This window comes from Betta splendens, chromosome 14 (genome assembly GCF_900634795.4).
Source record: "Betta splendens chromosome 14, fBetSpl5.4, whole genome shotgun sequence".
In the NCBI taxonomy this organism is placed as follows: Eukaryota; Metazoa; Chordata; class Actinopteri; order Anabantiformes; family Osphronemidae; genus Betta; species Betta splendens.
Window position 1 is genome coordinate 5,186,210 of NC_040894.2, and position 26,609 is coordinate 5,212,818.

General features: G+C 47.5%; 1 protein-coding gene across 1 annotated transcript in view; it reads left to right on the forward strand.

Moving 5' to 3' along the window:
- The window catches only part of frem2a (FRAS1 related extracellular matrix 2a), a 42,669-nt gene extending 16,169 nt beyond the window's left edge, over positions 1-26,500 (forward strand). The window contains exons 3-24 of the mRNA XM_029174179.3: positions 830-976; positions 6,188-6,418; positions 10,152-10,277; positions 10,910-11,161; positions 14,909-15,058; positions 15,147-15,356; positions 15,453-15,650; positions 16,049-16,213; positions 16,471-16,653; positions 17,490-17,620; positions 17,939-18,094; positions 18,715-19,018; positions 19,567-19,698; positions 20,050-20,375; positions 21,915-22,107; positions 22,185-22,298; positions 22,384-22,511; positions 22,608-22,742; positions 22,839-22,965; positions 23,086-23,273; positions 23,363-23,509; positions 24,294-26,500. Of these exons, the coding sequence (XP_029030012.1) occupies positions 830-976; positions 6,188-6,418; positions 10,152-10,277; positions 10,910-11,161; positions 14,909-15,058; positions 15,147-15,356; positions 15,453-15,650; positions 16,049-16,213; positions 16,471-16,653; positions 17,490-17,620; positions 17,939-18,094; positions 18,715-19,018; positions 19,567-19,698; positions 20,050-20,375; positions 21,915-22,107; positions 22,185-22,298; positions 22,384-22,511; positions 22,608-22,742; positions 22,839-22,965; positions 23,086-23,273; positions 23,363-23,509; positions 24,294-24,821 (4,271 nt within the window). The 3' untranslated portion in view covers positions 24,822-26,500. The remainder of the gene's footprint in view (positions 1-829; positions 977-6,187; positions 6,419-10,151; positions 10,278-10,909; positions 11,162-14,908; positions 15,059-15,146; positions 15,357-15,452; positions 15,651-16,048; positions 16,214-16,470; positions 16,654-17,489; positions 17,621-17,938; positions 18,095-18,714; positions 19,019-19,566; positions 19,699-20,049; positions 20,376-21,914; positions 22,108-22,184; positions 22,299-22,383; positions 22,512-22,607; positions 22,743-22,838; positions 22,966-23,085; positions 23,274-23,362; positions 23,510-24,293) is intronic.
- Positions 26,501-26,609: the final 109 nt, after the last annotated feature.

Here is a 26,609-nt window from a genome sequence, read left to right on the forward strand (position 1 = left end):
CTGAGTGGCGCTCCTCCTTTTGAACAAGCTGTTTGCGTTTGAGCGACGCTCCCCCGCTGTCGTCTCTGACCTGTTGTTGATGGAGGTGAAGTTTTTTCGCTTTTAATGATCACACGCGGCTCCGAGTCTTCAAGACGCACAAATGGCTCCGAAGAACAAACAAGCTTTGAAATGGCGCTGAATAGAGCTAAATGAGATTTCCTCCCTGGCAGAAGATACAGTCGTCCACCTCTGCCAGTACAAACACACTCACGTTTAATTCAGCACTCAACCAAATGCCATGCATGTAAGTGCTGGTGGTTATTACACCAAAGCTGCTTCCGTTTCCCACATTATACAAAGTTTTCTGGTAATTCTTGTCATTACATTCATTCTTTTGATCCTTCATAAATTTAATGCACAAAGATGCATCATTTCCATCTGATACAGCGGCTAAAATGGTGTTTTTATACTAGTTCTACTGACCCAACAATAACTTGTAAACGCTTGCTTCAGTGTGATGACCAACGCCACTATTACACATATAAAGACCATCCGTTTACTTCTTTATTCGTCTGTAAATATTCTGCAGCAGGTGTGTTTGCACTGCGCAGTGAAAATAATTAAAACCCTTTTTCTTCATTCCAGTTTTGCAGTAATTGCCCCCTCGGGTCACAGAACGTTCCCCGTCCTATTTCCACAGACACAGACACAGCGTGCAGCACTGTATGTCCACAGAGGCCGTAGAGAACAAACCTTAGGAGTAGACTGAAAACACAGTTGATTCAGTCGATTAAACCCAAATCACTAATCAGAGACAGGAATAACAATGTCTGTGTGTCTGATTCAGGGGGGAACAAGCTGAAGGGGCAGCAGTTCCGTCTGGACTGGGCCTGGATCTCCCTGGAGAAGGACTACTACGTGGTGGACGAGGAGGACAAGTTCCTGGAGGTGGTGCTCAAACGGAGAGGCTTCCTGGGAGAGACGTCCTTCGTCGGTGAGTCTGCTCTCGCTTCCTGCCTTCATTTCCCATCCTTTACAACAGACTGGGTTTTTCTTTTGAACCGGGATCGTGATGGCGTCAAACGCCTGACATCTCTAACGTCTGACGTCGAACAGAACGTTCAGGTTTTTGTATAAGATTTTCATGCTGCCGTCAAAGCGTCTTAGAGAAACGTGGCATCTTTCCGACGCTCCATCTCTGTCCCTCATCAGCTCCGTTTGATGCTGAATTACAGTCGCGGAGCTGATATTTATGCTAAACGTCCCATTAGTCAAGCACATTAGCATTGCCATTGTGAGCGTGTTAGCGTGGTGACGTTCGTGTTTAGCCTGAAGCACAGCAATGTCAGAGTGGAGGCTCCTGTAGTAGATGCAGCCATTTAAATGTTCATATCAGGTTGTTATAAACATCTGCATTCATGCTAACAAGACAATAACAGGTTGATCTAAAAAATGTATGCTGGCAAAGATAATTGGCAACAGCTGTTATTTATTATTCTATACTATTCGACAAAACAGCAAAACTTCGACACATAATATCAAAAAATACGAGCTCTGCAGCTCAGTATGAAATCATTTGAGTCAATTGGTGCTTTTAACTGAATCAGGATCATTTTCCGTGTGCTTCGGGTTCATGCTGTGAAACCTGTGACTGACACGGACACCGTCAATGGGCCTCGCTCTTGATGCCAGCGTTCAGGTTTCACTGTGCGCTGCGCTGAGTCCTTGCGACCCTGTAACGACAGTAGGGACGGCGTTCTTTCATTCGGGGCTTCGCTTCCTGTACCAGCGTGACTTTCTACAGTAAATTGCTGTAATTGTGATCCATCCGTCCAAAGGCCGATCTCGCTGCGCCACTGAGGCTTGTCAACAACCATTTAAGCTCTACATGGAGCGCTTTTCATTGCAAATGTGAGATATAAAGTTATTCACCACTTTAATTATCATGCGGGTTAAATTTTCCCCTTTTCAACCTGGAAACCTGGCGACGGTCCATCGCTGAGGCCATTAAGAAAAGATTTATTGGAATAATTAAGATTTCCACTCTTTTTACAGCTTTTGGTTTTATTCTGTGGCGAACCTAAAAAGGCCTTTTGATGCACTTATACAGAGTAAAAATCTATAAATATGTTTACTTTAACCACCCACGAGCATCAGATTTATCCTCTGAGCAGAAGTAATTTCTTGTGGCCTTGAGTCGGTTCAGAGTTTGCAAAAGATTCTCTTCATTATGTGTGTGAGGAGGCTAAAAACCACAGACCTGTGGAGAGACATGACTTTTTATTTACCGGCACATAAACGCAAATAAGGCCAAGAAACGCTGCTGGTAAAAGCTGCATGAAGCATCTTGCTACTGTCTGTTTCCAGATTATCTGTTTCCATGCAAAGCTGCAGCGCGATCTTTAAAGGCTGAACCTGCACCTGGTTGATCAAATAAGCAGCTGGCTTTAGACTTTTTTTGCAGTCTGGGTCCCTTTTGTGCCGCTCTCCTCATTTTTTTATATTCACCTTTGCCATTTTCCGAAGGAGGTTTCTGCTGCGTGAGACAAAATATACATCACTTCATTCTCTGGATGTATTGTCGTCCCTCAAACATGACAATGCAGGGAATAGGCTGATATTAAGACACAGCCGTACTCACAGTCATCAAAGTTAGTTCTTTGAGAAGAAAAGAGCAGCTTTTACGTTTCATATCAATTCATCCTTGTGCACTTTTCAGCCTCTAATGTATTTGTTCACCCGCATTAGGCTGGATTTGAATGGTTCTCTTATTAGGTGGTAGAATGTCCTATCACAGCAAATAACAGGGACGTGGGGAACGTCGTGTCTCCAACTAGAACAGTGAGTCATCGGTGAACTTACCGATAACGCTGCTATCGCGCCCGGTGTGAGACTCCACAGAGAGTGGACGGAGGACACGCGGCTGCTTCTGTGCTGCCTAAACCTGAATACGCAACCGGCTCCAACCAACAAATCAAAGTCAGAGTTTTTAAGACGCTGCTCTATGAGCAGGTGTAGGTGGAGACAATAACGCAGAATGATGCTGTACTTACTTAGTTTAAGTGTTTGTTGAGATAAGAGGATGAATAAAGAGGGTGATGATGATGATGTGCCTGGATTAACTCTGGGAGGCACAGAAGCCGTAAGCAGCTCTTCGTCTCTCACCTCTCATCCTCCTCCTCCTCCTCATTGTAATCGTTCTCAGCTGTTTAATGTATGTAAGCTTTAAGACCTGTGTGGTGCGTGCGCGTGCGATTCCTCTTTGCAAAGCTCTGAGTGAGTCTCTGGGGCTCGAATGAAAGCGCTCCGACTCTCATCTCTTCGCACAGTTAGTGTGTGGCCACACACACACACACACACACACACACACACACACACACACACACACACACACACACACACACACACACACACACACACACACACACATTTGCGTTCAAGCCCGTCAGTGTCAAAGTGCTTTCTGTCTGGGCTGATGTAGCTTCCACATGTTGAGTTGAATTCCTAGGGAAGATTAAAGAGAAGGAATATTTACTTGCAGCTTCAAGGAAAAAAGCACGTCTGACTCTGCGGCTGCAGCCCAAGTCTCTTTGACAGAAGCATTTTGTCTTATAGAGCAGATGAAAATTTCATGAATGCGTGCATTAAGTGTTTCTATGGATTCGTATGCATAGAGTGGGTTTGTGCAGGTGCTGCTGATGTAATATGGTCCAGTTTAGGGCAACACAGCATGAAAAACAGAAACCAATAGAATCTAATAGCCTTCATAGATTTCAATTTGCTGGACTGGTGAACAGAAGAATGAGGCTGATGAACCGATAATAGCTCATGACATACTTGAGATGGACAGAAAAGCAGGAACACTACTGTACAAATACAGTTACTGGCGCTTCTTACTGATGCTGGTGTCGGCCCAACTTTGTTTTGTTTGCTTTGAATTTTGCATTATGATCTTTTTTTTAAATTCTAGACAGATTATTGAGCCTGAATTGGGAGATTAAAGTCAGAACTTCCAAATCCTTATCCAAACAGTGCTGCACCGGTCAGCTAGTGGGGAAAAAAACCCCAAAGCCTTTTGCTTCATGTATGATCACATCATTTTAAAGTCAGAAACATCTGTTTGCGTGTCGTGAGGACAGTAACAAATCCAAAGCCGCGCTGTAAACGCTTAATTGGCCTCAGTGGAAAAAGAATCTGTGAATGCAAACAGTAAAGGAACCCACGCAAAGGAGAAGGAAGGAGTGCATGTGCCGACGGACAGATGACATCAGGTTAGACAGGTACTGTACGGTGCGAGCGATGTAGGAGTGGAAAGGCACACGTTGTTGGAAGCTGATGAAAGCGCGCGCGCGGTCGCGGCGGGAGATGATCAGGGACGAGGCGGCGCTGAGATGAGATCGGGGTTCAAAGACGCCGACAGGCGCGGGAGAACATTGCTGGACGAGAGCGGGGGGGGAAAGGGATTGGATCCTCTCAGAGCCTCCACGACGTTCTCCCAGAATAAAGGAAACGTCTCAACCAGCAGCTGACGTCTCTCTCTCCTCTCTCTCGTCCTTCTGACCTCGTGTTTTTCTCCTCACCTTTAAACACTGACTCTATTTGGGCCCAACCTGCTTCTGCCTCTGTTCTCCCTGCTTCTTCACTGCCCTGGGTGTCTTACATGCTCCTCCGCCCACTCTCTATTTATCATTCATATTATATATGCCTCTCTCCGGCGCGGCGCCCGTGTTTGTTCTCGCTCTGTCTTTCTAGACCCGCTTCCTTGTTGGTTGTTACACATTGTGATGCTGCTCAGCTGGTTCCTCGGCATCTTTGTTTTTGTGACACCGTCTTGCTCCGCGTTCCTTTCGCATCTCCTCCACATACTGTATTTGCTTTGTGTTTCGTTGGCCTTTCTTTGCCGTGTTAATAATAATGAGGACGCTCCTGGGGAAACAAGGTGGAAACAAATTTTCATTCTTTGTTTTTACTCTTCATGATTCAAAGCCCCCTTGAAGGCTCTTTCATCCCAGTCATACTGGCCTGTATTTAGAGAAGTGGAGAGTTGTTACAACTGTGAGCTAAGTGTGGTGGATGGAGAGCTTACATTATTTGTGCAGCAGGCCCCCGATCCTGGACTCCACACACCTGCATGTTTGCACACAAAACCTGTGTTTGAATCTGTTTGTGAAGTCTTTGCATGGTGGAGTGTAACACACAAACAGCGACTGTGGCGCTGACGAGCAGAGCTATGGAAACCAGAAACTCCCGGGTGGGTGTGTACACCTCCACCCGCTGAGAAGGAACCCTAGCTTGACCTCAGGCAAAGTGGGTCTCTTCCCTAAAGGGAAAGATGGTGCAGCGAGGCTCAGAGATAAACATGTCTTCTCTCCTTTTTGCAGGTGTGTGTGTGTGTGTGTGTGTGTGTGTGTGTGTGTGTGTGTGTGTGTGTGTGTGTGTGTGTGTGTGTGTGTGTGTTATTTGGGTCAAATGACTTTTGGGATTAGAAGATAAGATGAATACTTATCTGTGTGAAGAAGAGTCCTTCATCTGCTCAACCCTTGTTTCTCTGAATTAGCCACACAGATTTTATAGCGTCTCCACAGTTAGTCACACAGTCGGCCTTATTTTCAAAGCATTAATTTATTTTGTATTGCTATCATTATTTTTCTCTATTCGTGGGGAAAAAGGAACAGAACTTTTATTCACAGACACAAGCGTGAGCCCAGTGAGCCTCCACTCGCCTTGTTTCAAGGATATGAATGGCACATTAGTGCATGGCTTGTGCCACCTGTCTCCCTTGATGTGCTTTTGATGTGAAACCCAGCGGTACCAGTAAGCTGCCCGCTTTGAAGGAGGTGCATCAATAAGCATGAACGTTGAAATCTGGATACTGTACGTGGAAGATCTATTATAAAACGTCTTAAAAAGCCAGCGAGCGATCAGGCCAGGCCAGCTGATCAGCTGATCAGCTGATCTCACTGAGGTGAATATGCTTATTTAAATGTTCATTTCGCACATTCCTGAGGGTCTGTAAGTGATCAGCTCCATTTCACACCACTCTCTGAGCGCCTTGAAGGGTGTGAAACTCGGATCTGCTTTTCATCTGTTTCTCTCTCGTGCCCCCTTCATGGTCACTCTGTTACTTTTGCCTCATCCCTGCTTCTCGCGTCTGAGCTCATCTGACCTGCTCTTCTTGTCTTCTCCTTCACATCTGCATCCTCAGGCATCGGCACCATGGACGGCAGCGCGAAGAAGGACGAGGACTTCAAGGGGAAGTCTCAGAGGCAGGTCCAGTTCAACCCCGGGCAGAGCAGAGCCACGTGGCGGGTTCGGATCCTGACCGACGGCAAATACGAACAGGCGGAGACCTTCCAGATTTTGCTCATGGAGCCGGTGATGGGAGTGATGGAGTTCCCTTCCACAGCGACAGTGGAAATCCTAGATCCCAATGACGGTCAGTTGTCCACACTCAGCACGCTCATTAACACCGATGGTGAAATAAAGTTTAAGGAGCTTGTACTTAAATACTAAAAGCATTTCATGCAGCTAAATATTTCTACTTCATTTCAACATTTTGGAAGCAAATACTGAACTTTTTTACTACAAAACATTTTTCTGGATGCTTTAATTAAAAATTACCTATCAAAATCTAATTCTAATACAAAATCTAATTAGCTTATTAATTATGCAGTATTAAACTACACAGAAATAAATAAAGTTTTAGTCGGGCACCAGCTGCAAAGTTAAAGTCAGACTCCTACAGCACGTCCATTATTGCCAGAAATGTAAGTTAGAAATGATTCCTTCTGCGTAGCTCTGCATATTTGTGGTACTTTTAATTGAGCAAACTTTTAAATGCATATATTTTATGTATGTGTTTGTACACTCTGGCGACTTTTTACTTTAGTAAGAGTTTTTACTCATTTAGTCTCAATGCACTTGGATCATTTTCTCTACATGAGGAAATAATTTAAAGACGCTGAATACAGAAGCGTAATTAAATGCTCGGAGGATGAATGAAAGTTTTCTTCACAGGGTTTATAACTAAAATGCAAAAAAAACACGTTGGTGCATGGAACTCATTATGTAGTAGAACAAATTGTGACAATGTACTGTGTAATTTACTTCATAAATATAAATTATTAAATGCTGTGGCTGTCTCATTTAATATTCATAATAAAGTCTGGAAATTTTTATTCCAGATGTTACTCAGATAATTTCGTTACACTCATAATTGTTTTGACATGACAGTCAGCAGACGTTTGTTTGTCCCAGACATTCTGCTGAGAATAATATTTATTTCTAAAGAGACCCAGTAATTCATAAAGCCATAATTAGAATAATCTTATTTGTGCATTATCATTAGGCCAAATCAAATATAACAGACAGACCTCATTTAAAGTCCGCTCTCTAAAAGCAGTATTATTGCTGTTTACTTGTGAACTCTGGTCAGAATCCAATAACCACGCACACACAAAAGTTCAATCCTGACTGTTCTCATTCCACCTCACTCCTTCTTTTGTGTCTGTGCCTGCAAATTGAAATGTTAATGGAATATTGAGCAGTGCGACGAACTAGCCGCTCCGCTTCATCAGGGCTCCATTTATTCTCCTGCAGCTCCGCGTCCTCGCGGGCGTCGCACCCGTCGCCGGCGCCACTCTTAAATAATTACGAACGAGCAGCCGCGATGGAAACGCCGACGCCTGAGTTGCGGTGACACGTGCTGCAGCAACAGCTGCCTCCGTCGCCCCGGCCTCTCGTTTGTCCCCTCTCTTTCGCCAGCGCTCGCGTTCAACCTGCTCCATCTCTCCTCCCCCGTGGGTTAATTACGGTGAGCGTGGACACCAGCGGCTGGTTTGTTTTCCGGCGTCTCCAGGGATTGACTAATGTGACAGAGATGTGCCACGCTCCACTCTAATGGGCTACTGAAGCTTTAGCTATGCCTGTGGCATTAGCCGTGCACCAGCTTCTCCCTCTAATGATGAAAACCGGCTGCGGCCTGGAGATCCCCCCCCCCCCGGGGGACGCGGCGTCTTGAGGAGTGGCGAGCAGATTGCCGAGCTTTAACCAAAAGTTGCAAAATTAAGAAGAAGCCGAGTTTGTTCTAAGAGCGTGGTGTTTATCTCCATGAAAGCCTGCAGCCTTTCCACACAGTTTTCTTTTCCCATTAGTTGTGACAATGCATGCTCTCCACCAGCCTTCTGCTCTCGCTCTTAATAACGAGGACTGGACTTGTCCTGCAGTGCGTTCGCCCGCTCTCGCAAACTTTATTTAATTAAAGCCTGAGCATGTAGTGGCGCAAACTTTCCAACTTTCCTTCATATTTAAACCACACGCGGCCCTGACTAAAGATGAAGGTGGTACCCTGCTGCTAGACTGTTTGCTGCAAGCACTACCAGCATCTTGCCACAATCAGTCACATCTCTTTTTTCCCCTCAGCGAACACACTACATATCAGTGGAGCTATTACTCAGCTGCCTTTTGCATCAAGGTCATTCCACTAAAAGACAAAGACACGCTTTCTCCGTTGTAATTTCTTCGCGTTTGCAACCACAATGTCAGCTCCAGTGAAGCGCCCTCCTGTGAAGTGGAACTTTGTCTCAGTTAGACTCTAAAGCCTTTGACTTATGGGGGTGCACCAAATATTGGAGTGCACGTTAAGAGGCTGCAGTTATAAACTATGGTGATGCTTTTAGTTGCATGGCACCACCCAATGGCAGCTCCATATTTGCTTTACAGTTACTGTAGGAATCTGTGTGCGCTGTAACAACAACCTGGCCATAGAAAGAAAATATCCACCTGCGTAGAATATTCATGCCATCATCATTAATGGAGAAGGTCTCAGCATTGAAATAAAAGAGCCAATTGTTTTTCTTTATGCTTTGCAGTTTACAATAACAAGATTGGGCATAGGTATTCATTGTGTGAATGCCTCTTGTGAAAACACACATCGTTTCTCCCCATCAATGTTTTAAAATCACTGTGTTTTCCCTCTGGGTTGTGAACTCGACCCATTTGGCTGAAATTTTGCACTAAAAGGGAGAAGTGAGAGGTGAAATGCGAAAGAGCTGTGAGGAGGAGGTGTGTGTGTGTGTGTGTGTGTGTGTGTGTGTGTGTGTGTGTGTGTGTGTGTGTGTGTGTGTGTGTGTGTGTGTGTGTGTGTGTGTGTGTGTGTGTGTGTGTGTTTGCGTAGAATAGGTAAGCGTAAGATCCTAATCCCCTGCTATGAGTCCCAGTGCCCCCTGGGGAGTGACAGATTGTGGGCAGTAACAGAAAGGAGGACTGGAGGCGAGGGGAGAAGATTGAAAGGACAGAAAACGATTTAGGGCAAATTATTGTAAAAGGGGAGAAATGTTTGACCCCCTGCTGTGTGTAGGATTGTCTTATGTTGATGTCTTCATCCCAAATAATCATCCCGGTTGTTGATGTCTTTTTATTCCGGCTGTAGAGTCCAACCTCCACGTCAGGTTTCTCTACATTATTCAGAGTCTAGCGCTTAGCAAGATGCATGTGTGTTGTGCTTCCCATTATTCCTTCGCTCATTCCTTCAAAGAAACAACAGGAAGGGAAGAAACTTACAAGCGAATCTGGGACGAGCTGGAGCTCCGTCCGTGATGCTGTACTTCTATTGGTCCCTTCGCGTCTGCGGAAAACAGCCCCAACATTTACTGTTTTTCTAATGCCACCGTGATAGATGGCGCTTTCAGTGCCGCTAAGTCTCCCCCTCAGTCACGGAGGAGGGGACGGAGCACAGAAATAAGGCAGACGGTTCATCTGACCCCTGCGTGCGTCCGAGGGCAGTGAATGTGACGCCCAAGCAGGTGCTTGGCTTTCGCTCTCTGTGATGAACCGGGAGGCTCGCATGCGTAATTGTCTGCGACAAACCAGGTAGTGAGAAAAACTTCAATGGGCGGAGGGAAGGGGGGGGGGTCTTTGAAGAGCCCCTCTGGTTTCATCCAGATGAAAACTGCGATGGAGAGTTATTTTTGAATACGAATAAGCACGCTGCAGGACCGCCACTTCAGTAGACCTGAATAAAAAATCAGTCAGCTGTGGCTCGCTAATGCAGCGCCGGAACAAAAGGCTGGATCAGCCCTTGATGGTGTAATGTACCGTGGATTTTTGCAGTTTGTTATACATATCATTAACCTTTTCCTCCCCGGCCCCTCCCTTCTCCCCCCGAACAGAGTCCACTGTGTTCTTCCCTGAACACACTCAGGCCGTGGAGGAAGACGTCGGGGAGCTTTTGGTGCCGGTTCACCGCAGTGGAGACATCAGCCAGGAGCTCATGGTGGTCTGCTACACACAGCAGGGTACAGAGCGGCCATTTATTCCCCTGGCTGTCCGCCGGCGTGCCACTCTCAGCGACACTTCACCGCACATTTGTATTACTGCAAATGAAGGAAAAGGCAGCTTTAGCCTCGTAGTAGCGCAAATAGCCGTTAGCCGGGGACATTTTCTGGTTCCAAAGCAGTTTTTTCACTCCACTCTCATTTTTAAAATTCAGACCTTCCTGCTCCTGATTAGTCAGTGAGATGTAGAAATGTACAGATATTAGCCTGTGTGCCCTCTCCAGGCAGCGCGATGAATTTATACAATACATGAAGTGATAATGGATTTACTGATTAGCCTAATGAAGGCGCTATTGTTAAATGTCAAAAGGCTGTAATGGCTACACGGCAGGTTTCACTTTGAGACTCGTGGGGTTGTTCTGTTTGCATTCACATGCCGTGATTGACATGATGGGCTGGCTGTAATTAAAGGTCAAGCTTTTGTTAGCCGTAATGGCTGCGTTAGCTATGTGAATTTAATGAATCCCAAGCAGAAAAATGCATCTCGTTGGCAAGTTTTGAGATATACCGTATAAAGCAGATGAATAATAGGATAAGTTTTAGTATGTGCTCAAAATCCATCCTCACCTGTTCTCCTGCTGGTCCCTCTGAAGGCTCCGCCTCGGGAACCATTCCCACCACCGTCCTGTCCTACTCGGACTACATCTCCCGCCCGGAGGAACACGGCAGCGTCCTGCGCTTCGACAGCGGGGAGCGGGAGAAGCGGTGCCGCGTGGTGATCATCGACGACTCCCTGTACGAAGGAGAGGAGAGCTTCAACGTCACCCTGTCGCTGCCCGTCGGCGGACGCCTGGGAGGACACTACCCCACAGCCCAGATCACCATCTTGCAGGACATGGATGACGGTAAGGCTTGGACCTAATTCACCGTCTTCTCCCCAAGTTGGGATAACTCTGAGATAATTAAGGAAACTTTGGAGCCAGTCCAACACATTTCCCTCCCAAGCAATCACATACATGAGGGGTCGCAGCGACCTTTGCAAAGGCCATCTACTCTCCAAAGAGAGACTGAGGCGATTTTATATATTTCTACTCGCTGTGACTACGGGTATTGCCGAACAGCACACGCATGTACAGTTTGCAACACACGGATGCTCATAAACACGGTGCGCGGGTGTGAATTCACAGTTCTATACACGCGGCTGTTTTGATTTGCCGTCACAGCCTTTAAATCACAGCAGTTCTGTTAATTAGGCTCGTTTACTTGCGGGGTGTTGAGGCATGCGGGGGGAGGGGTGGGCTGCAAACACCCCAACGTAAACCCTGCACCCGGATAGAGGCGGAATCCAGCGCCAGTGCCGCCTCCGTTAGACAGTTATACGGATAAATTACATTATGTCTTTTAAAAGGCATAGAACAGATTTCTGCTGGGAAGCCTGCTGGGAAATATCTGCCCTAATCTAGAGGTATATCTGCCACCTGAGTGCGCCGCATTAATCTGCTTTATAGTCCTGAAGAGACTCGGATTCGCTGCTGAAGATATAGCGGTTGTTTTGCAGTTTTGTAATAAAATAACGGGGAAAAAATCTTTCAGTCCGTGAACACAGTGCCAAAGAAGCCTGTCGTGTTTTTATGCACTTAGAGTAGAGCCTTTTAGGATCCCTCATTAATCTGACATGTAAGATGATTAACATTAACTCAAATGGCTCTGGTTTCAAGTCCTTTTTCTTTCAAATACTTGCCTTGTTATTCATAGAAATCTGCAGAGGGAACCACTGCGTTTAACGACCTTCTAAAGTGTAACTGCCGCTCCACCGATCTCATTATTTATCCAAGCATATTGATCACAACGCAGACTGGTGTCCACCTTGCTCTGGTCGGACCGGATCCCGGGTGCAGGCATCTGGGGGCTGCTTACCAGAACAGGGCCACCCGCTGTTGGATTGTTAGTACATTGTCAAAAGACGTGAGCTGGGGTGCCGAGTTCAAAGGAATGGAAATGCGTTTGTACGAACCCGACTCCACTGAGAGATGATGTGTCACTTTTAGCCTCCCAGAGGATGACATAGCGCCTGCTGCTGCTCTAATACCTGCACCGAGCCAAGTCAAACTGCAGAGTTCAAGGGAAAAAGCGAAGCGAGAGACCCAGCGCTTACGCGTACTTACATTTGCCGGCGAACGCGCCTGCCTGCGGCTGCTTCGGCGTGTTTATTTGTGGTTATGGCGGCGTGCACCAATTTAACGTTTGACCTCAAATTCTGCATGAAAGGTAAATGGTGAGAAAACCGCTCGAAGAACTCTGAGTGCGACTACTGCTGCTCTCTCGCTCGCTCTCTCTCTCTCTCTAGCCCCATTTTTCCTTCCCCCAGGTCAAAGTCAAGTTCAGGCTGCTGTTCTCCTTCCATCTATTTCTCCACTACCTCTGCTCTTTCCCTCACTTATACACCCTTTCTCTCACCTCAGCTGAAAAAAGGCCCACGGGTGTCTGCTCGATTTAGTACTTTATCACATTAAACTCTACAGTACCTGTCTCCCTGAGTGTTGCTCTCTGCATGGCTGCACACTGACTCAAAGTGAGTGTTGTCGTCTCCTCGTACCCCGCTGAGGAGAGGGGACGCCGAGGCTCTCTCGGTCGGATGCATATGGCCACAGCTGACTTTGTGGAATTGTAGATTAGCTCCGAGTATGCCTTGGAAATCCCGTTCTTCATTTCAATATTGGGACAGCGCCACTGTTGGTCACACTCAGAGCACCAGAGTGGCCTGATTTGTACCCGGCGCCCTCGCTGTACATATGGGTAGATGCTGTTTCTCAATTCAAGGCAGCACTTAGGCTTCAACACATTCCTAGTGTCATTATGCCCCATCGTTGGCTGCTTGCAAACGTGGAAACAAATGCAAATCAGCCGTCACTCATGCAAATGAGTGATGTTTTATTTGTTAAGGCCCATGATTAATGGAAGAATAAATGAAGTATATAGAGTGGGTGGGAAATAATTCCAAGCCCTGTGATGAATTCACGGTTAAGGCCATACTGTGGATTACAAACCTGTGTAGTGGTATCACCACCAAGCCTTGTAAAATCACGGGCCCTGCTTTAGAGGACAGCTGAGAGTTTCCTATAAACAGTAATTAAAGGTGCAGTGACACTCGCACTCACACAGTAATTATCACTATTTGCCTCTGCACCTTCCGCAGCCCGAGTGCTGAACCGCAGGCGTGGCCCCGGAGGCGAGAGAGGATGCGGCTCTCGCTCCTCACTCATCGCTCAATTCCCTCTTGTGGTGTCGAGAATTTGTCGTCCCCCAGGTGCAGTCGGGACACGTGTGAATGCAGACGTGCGCGTTTGCTGCTCGAGAAGGAATGTGTGCCGATGTGAAACGTTTGCAGCGACTATACGTTTCCGTTGCGTTTGCTGAGACATGCATTGAGGTAAACACAATAATTATCAAGGAGTAAGAAAACACACCAGCGCCCACGTTAGTTCTGCATTTGGTCAGATGTTTTTTAGTCCCACACAATCTATAATTTTCCTTTTTACTCTGCACACACACACACACACACACACACACACACACACACACACACACACACACACACACTGACTCTATGCGTTACAAACGAGTGCTACATCTGTTGGGTGAAGGAGGACGTGTAGGAGGAAACACAGATGCACTGAGAGGCTGCTGCTGCTGCTGCTGCTGCTGATGTAGAATTCTCCGTGGGCATTTTTGCCCTGTGCTGTCACTTATTCACTCACGTTGAGAGTCACAATGTAACTGCAGTAATTTGGGTTATTTACACTATGCACAGCTTTTGTTGTCTGTCCCAGTTAAAAGTATGGAAATAAAACATGAACGATCATCAAATCCTTAATGTAATATTCAAGAATAAAACTCACGTTTCATCACTGCACAGAAATATGATAATTGAAGTGCTATTTTTGAATTATATGTCAGAATGTAAGAAAGGAGCCGAGTAAAAGAGAGCGACAACATGAAACGGAGCCATTTTTTTGGGAGGAGGGTGTTGTGGTGGTGGTGGTGGGGTTGGGGGGGGGCTGTGAGAGATGAAGCTGTCAAATACACATTGGACTGCCTTCACTTTGCTGCCTCAGGAAACAATGCCAGTTCAAACAAGCTTTTGAGCAGTCTAGGGGACCGCTTTCCCTCTGTCTCACCATCTCACCACATTCAGAGGCAGACGCACACACACACACACACACACACACACACACACACACACACACACACACACACACACACACACAGATCTGATTTTTCAACAGAGGAGCATCTTATTGTTGAAAGTACTTAGTGATTTCTGTCCGAAGGATGGCGGCGCTGAGGTTGGATGAGAGGATGAGAGAATGAGAGGATGAGAGGCCAGTAGAGGCGGAGAGGTCACGCCTCCCTGCAGATCAACCTCACACTAATGGACTGTTGCTGTTTGACCTCTCTGCTGAGACGCTCGTTTTAGCAGTGAATCATATCAATCTCTCAGCTTTAGGTCTAATGGTACCACACATACAGCCCAGATTAGTACAGAACAAAACACGAAGCTGCAAACATGAACCTACAGCAAGTCTCTCCAAGGTTATTAAAAGATTTCATCCGTGAATGGTTTTATAAAGTGCAGGTGTTCTTTATTGCAGCTCCAGCGTTCTACTTTGGAGAGGTGGAGTACCGCGTGGACGAGAGCGATGGATACGTGGAGGTCAACGTGTGGAGGACGGGAACTGATTTGTCCAAGGCCGGCACCGTGACGGTCCGCTCCCGCAAGTCTGAGCCCGTGTCTGCAGAAGGTGAGCTCTCTGCCCGCTACTGTGCGCCGCTGGCTCCCATGCACCTCCTCAGCCTCTTATTGCTGCATCACCGCTCTGCTTCCTCTAGCTGGGATTGATTACGTGGGCATCAGCCGGAACCTGGACTTCGCCCCAGGCGTCAGCGTGCAGACGTTCAGGGTCGCCATTCTGGACGACTTGGGCCACCCAGAGCTGGAGGGGACGGAGACCTTCGACTTGGTCCTACGCATGCCGGTGAACGGCATCCTGGGAGAACATGCGAAAGCGACAGTCTTCATCAATGACTCAGTGTCTGACTGTAAGTGATTCACTTTTCTCACCTGGAATATTTTTACTCCAACAAACTAAAAACATAATTCATGTTAATGACTGGACCTGCCCCCTTCCCTGCCAGTACCCAAGGTCCAGTTCCGCCAGCTGCTGTACTCCGGCGAGGAGAGTGACGGTCGGATCGCGGCCGCGGTCTATCGCAGCGGCGACGTCCGCCACAGATCCACCGTTCGCTGCTACACCCGTCAAGGCTCCGCAGAGGTCGCCTCCGACTTCGAAGAGCGGCCCAACACAGACGCCTCCATCATCACCTTCCTGCCAGGTCCTTCAGCCATTCTGAACACGCCACACGTTCGCTCCCACCTCATTAGGAGCATCTGACACCCTTCTAATTAAGTACACAGCTCTAGGAATTGTAGTTCTTCTCACACTTCCTTTGCAAAAGCACCAAAGCCTTGCAGTTACTACAAAGGTGTGCTAATTTAACTGTGTTCCACACGTTGCCTGCTGCGTTTTTCTTTTCTTTCTTTTTTTTTTTTTACAAAATATATTTAACATCTTTGAAAAACTTTTGTGGAACAACGGGGGAGTGGTTATATAAATAATTTGATACATGCTGCTAAAAGGGGAAAAAAGAGTCATTGTCAAATGGATCTGTCTTCTCTCTCACCTCACATTTTTTGACATGCCTTGTCACCACTGTGGTGCTGTACACTCTAGGCGAGGTGGAGAAGCTGTGTGTTCTGTCACTGGTTGACGACACGCTGTATGAGGAGGGAGAGGAGCTGCGCTTGGTCTTGGGGAGCGCAAAGAGCGAATCGCAGTTCGGAGCCACAGTCGGAGCGCTGAACGAGACCACGGTGAAAATCAGGGACACCGCTGACAGTAAGTGAGATGAGGAGGTGTGAAAAGCTGGGATTTAGCTTGCTTTGGTTACATAAAAAGTATTAAATCATTTTATATTTGTTTGAATAGCTTAGAGAGGAGTTTAGTCTCGTGGGTGTGAAATAATGAATGCAGAGCACACCTGAGCAAACGCGACATAAAGTTGCGAAGTTGTCACTCACAGCGATAATTAATGGAGCGACAAAGTGTGCATCCATAATCCAACGGCGTGTGAGCATCGGCTTCTCCCTCCCCAGAACCCATCATCCGCTTTCTGGAAACCAAGTTCAGCATCAGCGAGCCAAAGGAGGCGGGCGCCGTGGCAACCGTGAGGATCCCCGTGGTTCGACTGGGCGACGCATCAAAGATGTCGGTGGTCCGCGTTCACACCAAAGACGGGTCGGCGGTCTCGGGAGAGGACTACTACCCAGTGTCCAAAGGTACTCGCACCTGCTGTGGCTTCTCTGCTGCTCTTTTGTTGGTTTATTTAAAAACGTCGGACTTGTGAATCTGGAACACAGTTATTAATGCATCGCCCTGCAACGCCAGCAGTGGCCGGAGACTTTTAGAAAACACCTTACTGTAACTTTGTTCTCACTTGTCTGCCGATATCCTGGTAGATTTCCAATATGCAGCAGTTAATAAGGGCTTTGACAAGTGTAGCAGGGAAGCTGAATGTTAAACTAATTAAAGTGGACACTGAGATTTATGAGGACGATGGATAATGATTTTTAATATCATCCCAAATGGGGAGAAGTAGCTTCTTGGACAGAGGAGTGGAGGGTCATACAGTGGTATTAATGCTTCGTCAGCAGGCCTCAAAGCTCTTATTCTTAGTTTATATCAGTTGCATTCCATCCATTCAAACACCTGCTCTCCAAACATTCACATAATCTGCATTTCTCTGCAGCTTTGAGTCATACCCTGCTCAATTTTCACCATATTTTCTTGGTGCTGCATATTTGTAATGCAAAGCTCTATTACTCAGCTCGCACGGAGATGGAGCACCTTTGGCCATTCAAATAGAAACGTACTCTGCTGTTTAGTTAAGTGAATTATTCCTGTGAAGCAAGACACATGAAGTAAAGTTTTATGAAGCTCTTACGTGGAAAAATAAACTCACCAAGAAGTGGAACTTGGCCTCAATATCACCCAGTGAGTTATGACTTCAATGTGCATTTAATCAGCTTAATTTGTGTGTGTGTGTGTGTGTGTGTGTGTGTGTGTGTGTGTGTGTGTGTGTGTGTGTGTGTGTGTGTGCGTGTGTGTGTGTCAGACGTTGAGTTCAAACAGGGGGACACAGAACATCTGGTGGAGGTGGAGGTGCTGTTCGATGGTGTCAGGGAGATGAGGGAAGCGTTTACTCTCCACCTGAAGCCTGATGAAAACATGGTGGCTGAAACTCAGGTCAGGAATGCGTCTGGTACCAGCGATTACTCCAGCCTCACAGTCCAGGAATTACAGCTTGGCATACGCTCAGATCAGCCCCACTGAGATAAAAAATGTGTCCAAGACCAGACAACAGCTGCACTTTACTGTAGTTGCAATCAAAAGAATGATGAAAGCATCTCGAAATAAATAATAAATGATCTGAGAAAAACGAGCAGCCAGAAGACGAGAAATGAAACAAGAGACAAACCTCTGCTGTGATGCTTCAGTGGCCTCACTGGTCGGACTCCACGGTGTCCTGCTGGTAACGCTGGTCTCGTACGTCTGATTCCACAGGTAACGAAAGTGATCGTCTACATAGAGGAGACCAACAGCATGGCCGACGTTACCTTCCCCTCCCTGCCTCACGTGGTGTCGCTGCTCCACTACGACAACGTCGCCGCGGCGCCGAGCCTCCAGCCGCCGGCCGGATACCCTGTGATCTGCGTGACCGTGAGTCAGGATCTAAGAGGCCGTTTATCTATGACTAGACAGACTAGAGATTTGTAGGATGCTGCTATAATGAAGTAGCAGAGCTTCACTATAGGACCTGGGGTTGGGGGGGGGGGTAACACAGTGCTGTCTCTCAGGAAGAACATGTTTCTTCAGCCGAAGTGAAAGTGTTCTTCCAGATCCGTCCTTAAAAGACACATCTCAATAGGCCACGGTCCTTTTGGCTTCGTCCACGGGAGCCTCGCTCTTGAATACAGCCTCCGTGAGACACTTAAAGGGGCTTTTATGATGTGTTAAGTCGTTTGCTTCTCGGGCCGACGCGCTGCGTGGCTCCGCGTGTGTGTGTTTGTGTTGTGGTCAGCGGCGTGGGAGGCTCCCTCAGGAGACGAAATGAAGTGGTCTTGTCAGAATTGGAAATGTTGAGAGCTGCAGCAGGAGGTGCAGTGTCAACAGGTTTAAAAGGATATCCACGGACAGAACCACTTCAAAGCGCACACTTTTAGCCCCTATCTCTATCTTTCCGCTTGTAAGGAAGCGATTTGAAGGAACGTCAACATCTGGATTTCCTCAGCTCACCGTTTTTTTTTTTGCGTACCTCCTCTGGTCCCCCGTCCTCCCAGGCCTGCGACACCAAGTACCCGGACTACGACAAGACGGGCTCCATATGCGTCGGCGAGCGCATCAACAACACGCTGACCCGCTACCGCTGGCTCATCGGCGCCCCGGCCGGCCCGGACGGCGTCACCGGGCCCATGAGGGAGGTGGACGTGGACACGTTCTTCACCTCCTCCAAGGCCATCACGCTGGACTCGGTGTACTTCCAGGCCGGCTCCAGGGTCCAGTGCGCCGCCAGGGCGGTGAGTTCCACCGGGGACGAGGGCTTGGAGCTCAGCAGCCCCATCATCATCATCAGCAGGGAGGAAGGTAAGAGGGGATGAAGTCTTGTGGTTGCAGGTTGTGTGGAGGAGGAATCAAACAGGAGATTTAAGTTGAACACATTATTCAATGCAGAACGCTCCCCTATTTTTAGACACACGCTTGTCATTGCTCAAAGCAGCCACAATAAACCGCAATTAAATGCCACTGAAAGCTGTGGGCAGGAAGGAGGGGTCCGCTTCTCCTTCTCTTCACTTACAAAAAGACCTTTTTTTGCTGTTGCTATGCTGTTTCTAGTGGCGCACGCTCGCCACCTCCACCTCCTGAATTCAACAAGTCCAGACTCGCTCTCTCGGGGTGGTCGCAAGGTATTCTGAGAGAAATGGAAATCACCATAGGGACTCAGCGAGAGGCCGGCGAGTTATGAGAAAATGTCATTAGCGGTATATTATTACAGCATGTATAAAACATTACACCCGTGGAACGGAGATGAGGGGGATTCATCAGGCGCAGACGCCGTCACTTGGTCTTCGCTTTCCCGCCGCGCGTCCTTGCGTCCCGGGAAACGTCTGCCCTGCTCCTCTGTCCTTTTACAGGCATGTGTCAGCCGCGAAAGATGGGGACCGTCGGCGCCGAGCCGTTCTCCGCCAAGCTACGCTACACGGGCGCGGACGACCCCGAGCACCCCAACCTCATCCGAGTGGCTGTCACCATGCCTCACATAGACGGTAGGTGGAGGCGAGGAGGCAGGACTCCACCCCCGATGGAGTCCAGTGTAATGTAGTGTGTGGAATATTCACGTCTCGGGATCCTCGGGAGCGTGACAGTCGGAATATAGATCTCGCCCAGTTGGATCAAACCCTCCAGCACACCCGCTATTTAACATTCCCTTCTTGATTTTTAATCAGTTTCCTTCTGCCTCGACTCTTCAGGCTCCCTTCTTCCATTTTTTTCTGTCGCTCCCCTGCTTTTCTTTTGATTGCATTTCTCCTCCGAGCTGTTTTATTCATCGGCCTTTTTGAAATAATCCAGTAGCGTCTCTGATCAGCTGGACGTCCCGCCGCCGCTCTGCCCCGCAGGAATGCTGCCGCTCATCTCCACCCGGCCGCTCCTCAACTTCGACCTGACGCTCGGGCCCGACGGCACGCGGGTGGGCCACCACCGCTGCTCCAACCTGCTGGACCACCACGAGGTCGCCACGGGCCACGGGTTCGTCACGGCGGCGACGCGCGGCCCCGGCGGCGACGCGGCGCCGCACCAGTTCAGCGCCGCCCTGCGCGGGAGCGGCGCGCTGCGCTTCTACAGGAACCTCAACCTGGAGGCCTGTCTGTGGGAGTTCACCAGCTACTACCACATGTCTGAGCTGCTCACTGACTGCGGCGGCACCATCGGCACCGACGGACAGGTGTGTGTGTGTGTGTGTGTGTGTGTGTGTGTGTGTGTGTGTGTGTGTGTGTGCGTGTGTGCGTCCTTGCGGGCTTGTTTGCATATGTCCACAGCATATGCATTCCAATGGGGGGTTTGTATGTACATCTGTCTGCCTGTTAGCCTTTGTGTCGGCCGTGTGTGCTCCGTCTATTTACAGCCTTCTGAATGGGAGCGATGCACAGGCAGACCGCGTCTGTTTGCCTGCACTTAACGTCTCAATCAGTGCAAACGTGAGCCGTTTCAGTGTGTACATACGCACTCAGGCAGGATTGCCGGCCTGTCAGTCACTCCTCTAATGCTCGCCACCGCTATGAATATGGAGGATTTAAACTTAGACTCACGGGGAACGTGTGAAGCTGTGAAAGGACATGTTTATCACGCCGAGATCTTGTTGAGGTTCACGGATCTTAATCACCTGTCAGATCTGTTGCTTTTTTTTATCTCTTGTGGAATTCGACACCTGAGTCGGGCATTTATTCAAAGTTTGGATTTACATTTGGCTTCTAGTCTACTGGTTTCTATTTCTGCAATGTGCTGTTGTTGCATTAATATGGCACATTCTGCAAAAAAAAAAGTGTCCTATCATTTAAAAAGCTGCAGTTTTCTTCATCGTCGTCTTCTTATGGCGCGTGGAGCAGACTCGTATTCCTTGATCGCGTCTCGCTGCTCTTTTGTGCTCCTTTGGGCTTTGATCCACGAGCTTCAAGTGTGCGTCTGTGTGAGAAAGGCGGAGAAATATGAAATACAGAAATTAGCTTAATTGTCTCCAGTCACAGCTAGAACTGCTTTGCACACAATGCTCATCATCCATCAGATTTCAAGTCATTATGGGAGATCGCTGTCTCCCTGTTCTGCAGTATAGTTGTTACTGGTTAATACAAAAAGATAAAAGCCAGGGATCAGTTTTGCAGGATAGTGAGACGAAGAGATACATTTTTGTCATTTTAATATAAAAGTGACTGTGCAAATTGACCCGTTTTCACTTGAAGTCTACTAAATACAATGAAGTGCATTTTTTGCTTTTAGGACAAACTTGATGGTGCTTGTAAATAATGTTGACGAGGAGAGACACCTAGTGGCTGACAATATGTTAATACATTGAAATATGTACAGAGCAGGAACGGGATGTTGAAGTTGTGTAAGGGTCATGTTTCCAGAAAAGACATGGGGGGGGGGTACTTTGTTTCTGTTCACATGAATAATTAATAATAAAAAGGAGGCCGTCAGAAAGGCTCCAGCCCACATCGCTGCCCACCCTGGCTTCTTGTGTATCACACAGGAAGACTTTCTGTTCTCCTGAGTAGGAGTGAAAGAGATCCGGCACCGTGTGGAGGAGCACTGTGTTTATCACTTACATCTCCTCAGTACTTATTATAGACGGTCGACCTACAGTCGCTGCTCAGTCTAAAAGATAAAGCCGGTCTTGACATACTGAGAATCTGCATTCTGCGGCCGCATCCGGTAGATTTTCCTGCTGTCAGATGGGCTCCCATCGTTGACCCATTCGTCCACACAGGTGCTGAACCTGGTCCAGTCCTACGTGACCCTGCGTGTGCCGCTCTACGTGTCGTACGTGTTCCACTCCCCGGTGGGAACCGGCGGCTGGCAGCACTTTGACCTTCAGACCGAGTTGCGCCTCACCTTCGTCTACGACACGGCCATCCTGTGGAAGGATGGCATCAGCAGCCCCCCGCAGGCCGAGCTTCAGGGTACGTCCCCTCAGCCACAGCAGCATCACTGTTTGTTTATCTGGACCATGACTTACATGTTTAGGATGCTCCTTCAGGTGCATTGTACCCGACCAGCATGCGCATCAACGAGCAGGGACGCCTGGTGGTGAACTTCCGCACCAAGGCTCGTTTCAGGGGTCTGTTCATGGAGTCTCATTCTAAAAGAGCCGGTGAGCCTCTAAGATAATATAAGAATCAGCGGGATATAGATGCATTGGTTAAGTGATGGAATTCCCTTTGTCAACATCTCCTAAGCAACCTCCATGTCATCCATGGTGATGAGCGTGGACCACCCAGGCCTGACCTTTAACCTCACCTTAGTGAGGAGTGAGCCCACCTACAACCAGCCAGTCCAGCAGTGGACATTCAGCTCCGACTTTGCTGTAAGTACGGGTGTGTTGTTGTTGTTGTGGCCTCACGCTCAACCTCAGACACTTCATCAACCAGACACATCTGATTGATATCTCTTCTTTTTGCAGGTGAGAGACTATTCTGGGACCTACACGGTTAAACTGATCCCCTGTACGACCGCGCAGAACCTGGAGTACACTGTTCCCCCTGTTTGCAGTCCCAGAGAACCAGTCACCTTTGACCTGGACATCAGATTCCAGCAAGTAAGACCATCTGCATTCACAGCTTTCTTCCTGTCGGTCTCTGTTTAAATGTCTCTTCTTCCTTCGTCATGCTCTCATTACTCCATCCGTATTCAGGTCAGTGATCCAGTTGCAGTGGAATTCAGTCTGAACACTCAGATGCTCCTTCTGTCCAAGAGGAATTTGTGGCTGTCAGACGGCTCCATGGGTTTCGGTCAGGAGAGCGACATAGCCTTTTCTGAGGGTAAGGGCCTTTGGTAGTAGATGATGATGGTGGTGATGATGATGATGATGATTCACATACATAATAAGTACAAAGAAGGAAAGGAGGTGGAGCATGAGTCCGTTTAATGTATTTTTACAGGTGACATGGTCTATGGGCGTGTGATGGTCGACCCCGTGCAGAACCTGGGAGACTCGTTCTTCTGCAGCATAGAGAAGGTGTTCCTCTGTACTGGAGCCGATGGATACGTACCAAAGTATAATCCCACCAAGTTTGAATTTGGCTGCTTGGCCGACTCTCCGTCTTTGCTTTATAGATTCAAGATCCTTGTGAGTATAATCTGCTTTTTATGTGTTTTTTTGCAGCAGGATCCCTGTATAGAAAAATAATTTGACCTTTAATCTCTAAACAATAACAGGACAAGGCTCAGCCTGAAACTCAAGCCCGTGTATTTGGTGATGTCAGTTTTAATGCTGTGCTGGCGGTGGATGATCCATCAGCCATGGCCCTTGTCCGACAGCCTGGGTCTGACGGCTTCAAACTGGACTCTACTGCACTGTTCCAGGTATTGCTGACGACTCAATGAAGAGAAGAATTCAAAAAGTTGTTTATTTCTGCATATGCGTATAGGAAAAATAAATGAAAAGAGAAAAGAAAGAAGAGAAAATAAATCAATTGGTAAAAGAAAAGAAAGGCAGATGTTCACACAGGGTTCTCTGAAAACTTCTCCCGTCCCGAGTTTTAACACCGCCCATCAATATTATTTATTAATATTATTGTCACTTCACTCAAGGAGCATTTTGTTCCTTGTCTAAGTCAAACACTACCTCACAGTTTCATCAAGTCAGACAGTCAGACACTGTCTCACAGGGTGATCAGATCAGATCACATGCTCAAAGGTGAAGACCCCACCCCCCGCTCACACACTGACCAACACTTAAGAATGTGAACATGAGTCAGAAAGAATCAGATGATTTTAAAGGCGTTAATAATAAAAATGATCAACATTAATGGATAATATAAAATTTCCATCACAGTGGCTTATGGTTCACTGTTCTAAAATACACAAGGATTTCCTGCAAATGTGCTTCTGAGGGATGCATCTGTTAAGGCTATAAAGCATTGATTTAATCTTTAATGAGTGTAACTACTGCTGTGCAGAGTTATTGGATTTTTAATCACAGAAATCTACAGTGTAATGACGAGTGAACTTAACACCAACTGGTCTCGTCTCATCACAAATTACTGATGATTAATTTTTTAAAACACACTCGATTCCCCTTTTAATGCCAAACGTCCGTCATCTTGTGAAATGCAACGCATCACCCCGTTGCTGCTGTTTTTCGCAGGTCGCTGCGGGCCGCGAGTGGTACATTCACACCATTTACACAGTGCGCTCCAGGGGGAGCGCCAACAGAGGCATTGGCAAGCGCAGCCTGGAGTATCACACCTCACTGTCCGCCAGCGGCGCTCTCGCCCCGGGCCGCGCCAGGAGGTCGACCGGCGGCGGAGTCCCGGGCGCCGCCGAGGGCATCGGCGCCGAGAGCAACCGCGGCACCAACATCATGCACATCGCTCTGGACCGGAACAAGCGGCGCGCGGGCGGCTCCAAGGACGTGTTCGCCAAAGGGCTGGAGGGCAGCGAGCTGGACGCGGGGGAGGGGGAGGAGGGCGTGGTGACCGTGGTGGGGGCGCTGGTGGGGCTGCTGCTGACCGTCCTCGTCGCCGCCGTCGTCGTGCTGGGCCTCAGGTCCCGGCAGCAGAATGCCAAGGAGGGGTGGAGCGAGGGGGTGCGGGAGGTGGTGAAAGGCTCCGTCAGCACGGAGCCCATGCTGGTGGTGAGGATGCAGGGCTGCCACAGCAGCTCCGAGGTCTGAGCGCTGGACGCGGGAGTGGACGGACGGACAATGGCGCCGAGGGAGTTTGCAGCCTTTTATAAGATTTTCGATTTTCTTTTCTTTTCTTTTATTTTTAACCGGTAATTACTTTCATAACACCAAAAATCTTACTGCGTGGATGTGCCTGTTAGCGGGGGGATTTCTACAGTATTAGATCCATTATGTACTTGATCAGAGCAACAGTCCAGCCAGCTGTTTTCCACTCTCATTCCGACGTGTGCACTGCTAGTAGCATGATGTTTCCTCTCCCTCTGACAGGCTTTATGCTATCACAGTGCCTGAGGCGGTTCTATACCTTCAGGACAGTCGCATTCACCACGAGCACCTTTCTAATAAAGCTAGTGTCACGTAGACCAAGGCAGAGATTTCGCACTGCAGGGAAGCCTCGGGTAGAGGCTACTGCTGGTTTTCATACCGAGCGCTCTGTAGTTCCTAAAACAGGCTCCAGTGGTGTCAACCTGCCCTCGTGTCAGACACTATAGTATAACCGAGCATCTCCCAAAACACTATAAATAAGACTTTGCAGGACATTGTGTAGCGATTCCAGATGACACAATGTGCAGCGATGGAGATAAGCACACACCACACGGCGGGTTTCTTATCTGGAACTAAACCCGCGTAACGCTCTTATCCGAACACCGAAGATGAAAAACACTACTGATGGAATTCACATTTAATAACCAGCGAATTATTTTATTCGTAATAAAACAGCTACTGTAATTTATTCACCATATGATGAATGTTTTCAGCTCAGCAATTCTTTTGGTTTGGGTTGTTTTGATACTTTTCTAAACCTCAGATTCTGTGACGTGTTTACAGTTGATCTATGTTTCTTTCACCGTAACGTTTATTGTTCACTCTTGTAGTGTGTCATTGCCATGTTCGATCAACAGGCGCTTGACATTTTCGAAAACACATCTCAGGAGTTGTTTCTTTTACAGAGAACGAACTGTGTGTTGTAACACAATTTACTGCTGTTGGCGGACGAGATCCTCCACAGAGCCACCTTCCTCCTCTGTCTTACACTGCTCATAAGTGTGGTGCTGTGAACATGCAAATACCGTATCCATAGCCACACATTCTTCTCATGTGTTCCTGTAGGCTTTATTTGTCACTAGTGCTGTGTGGGATTTCAGTGTTCTGAGTCACGTTTTTAAAACAATGGATTCAAACAAAATAGCTGCTTACAGATCAGTATGTCACTTTCAGTAATATTCTGTTGGAGACACTGGATATAATCTACCACTGTATATCATCCTTTGGTTGCTGCTTTGTTGTGTTGTTAAACCTGTGTCTTACTCTGGTATAAATATACAGCATAATGAGATCTGTGTACCTAAATATTTGGGTGTCGTTAGTCATCATTGTGTAATCATTTACAATATTAACCGATGGGATTGATGTGACGCAGGAATGACCTGAGATGTTCATTTGTCCCGATGAATTAGGAAACAACGTATGTGACATCAAATGCACTTTTGACTCACCTCCCTCACATGCCAATCCAAGCTATGCAATGTAATGTACACCCCATAGCAAGTTATCCCTATGTATATCACAATTTTAGCAGAAACAATCAAACTTGATATTCACTTTGTGTCTTTTTCCTAATGAGTTTTTATGTACATGTATTTAAAAATAAACACTGTTGCTTACTGGCAGGTTGATGATGATTTGCTCAGTATGTTGAGCTGCGCGGGTGGAATTGGGGACATGACGTAGTTTCGACGTCACTGCTGTGAGAGAAAAAAAAAGAAAGAGAGAGCA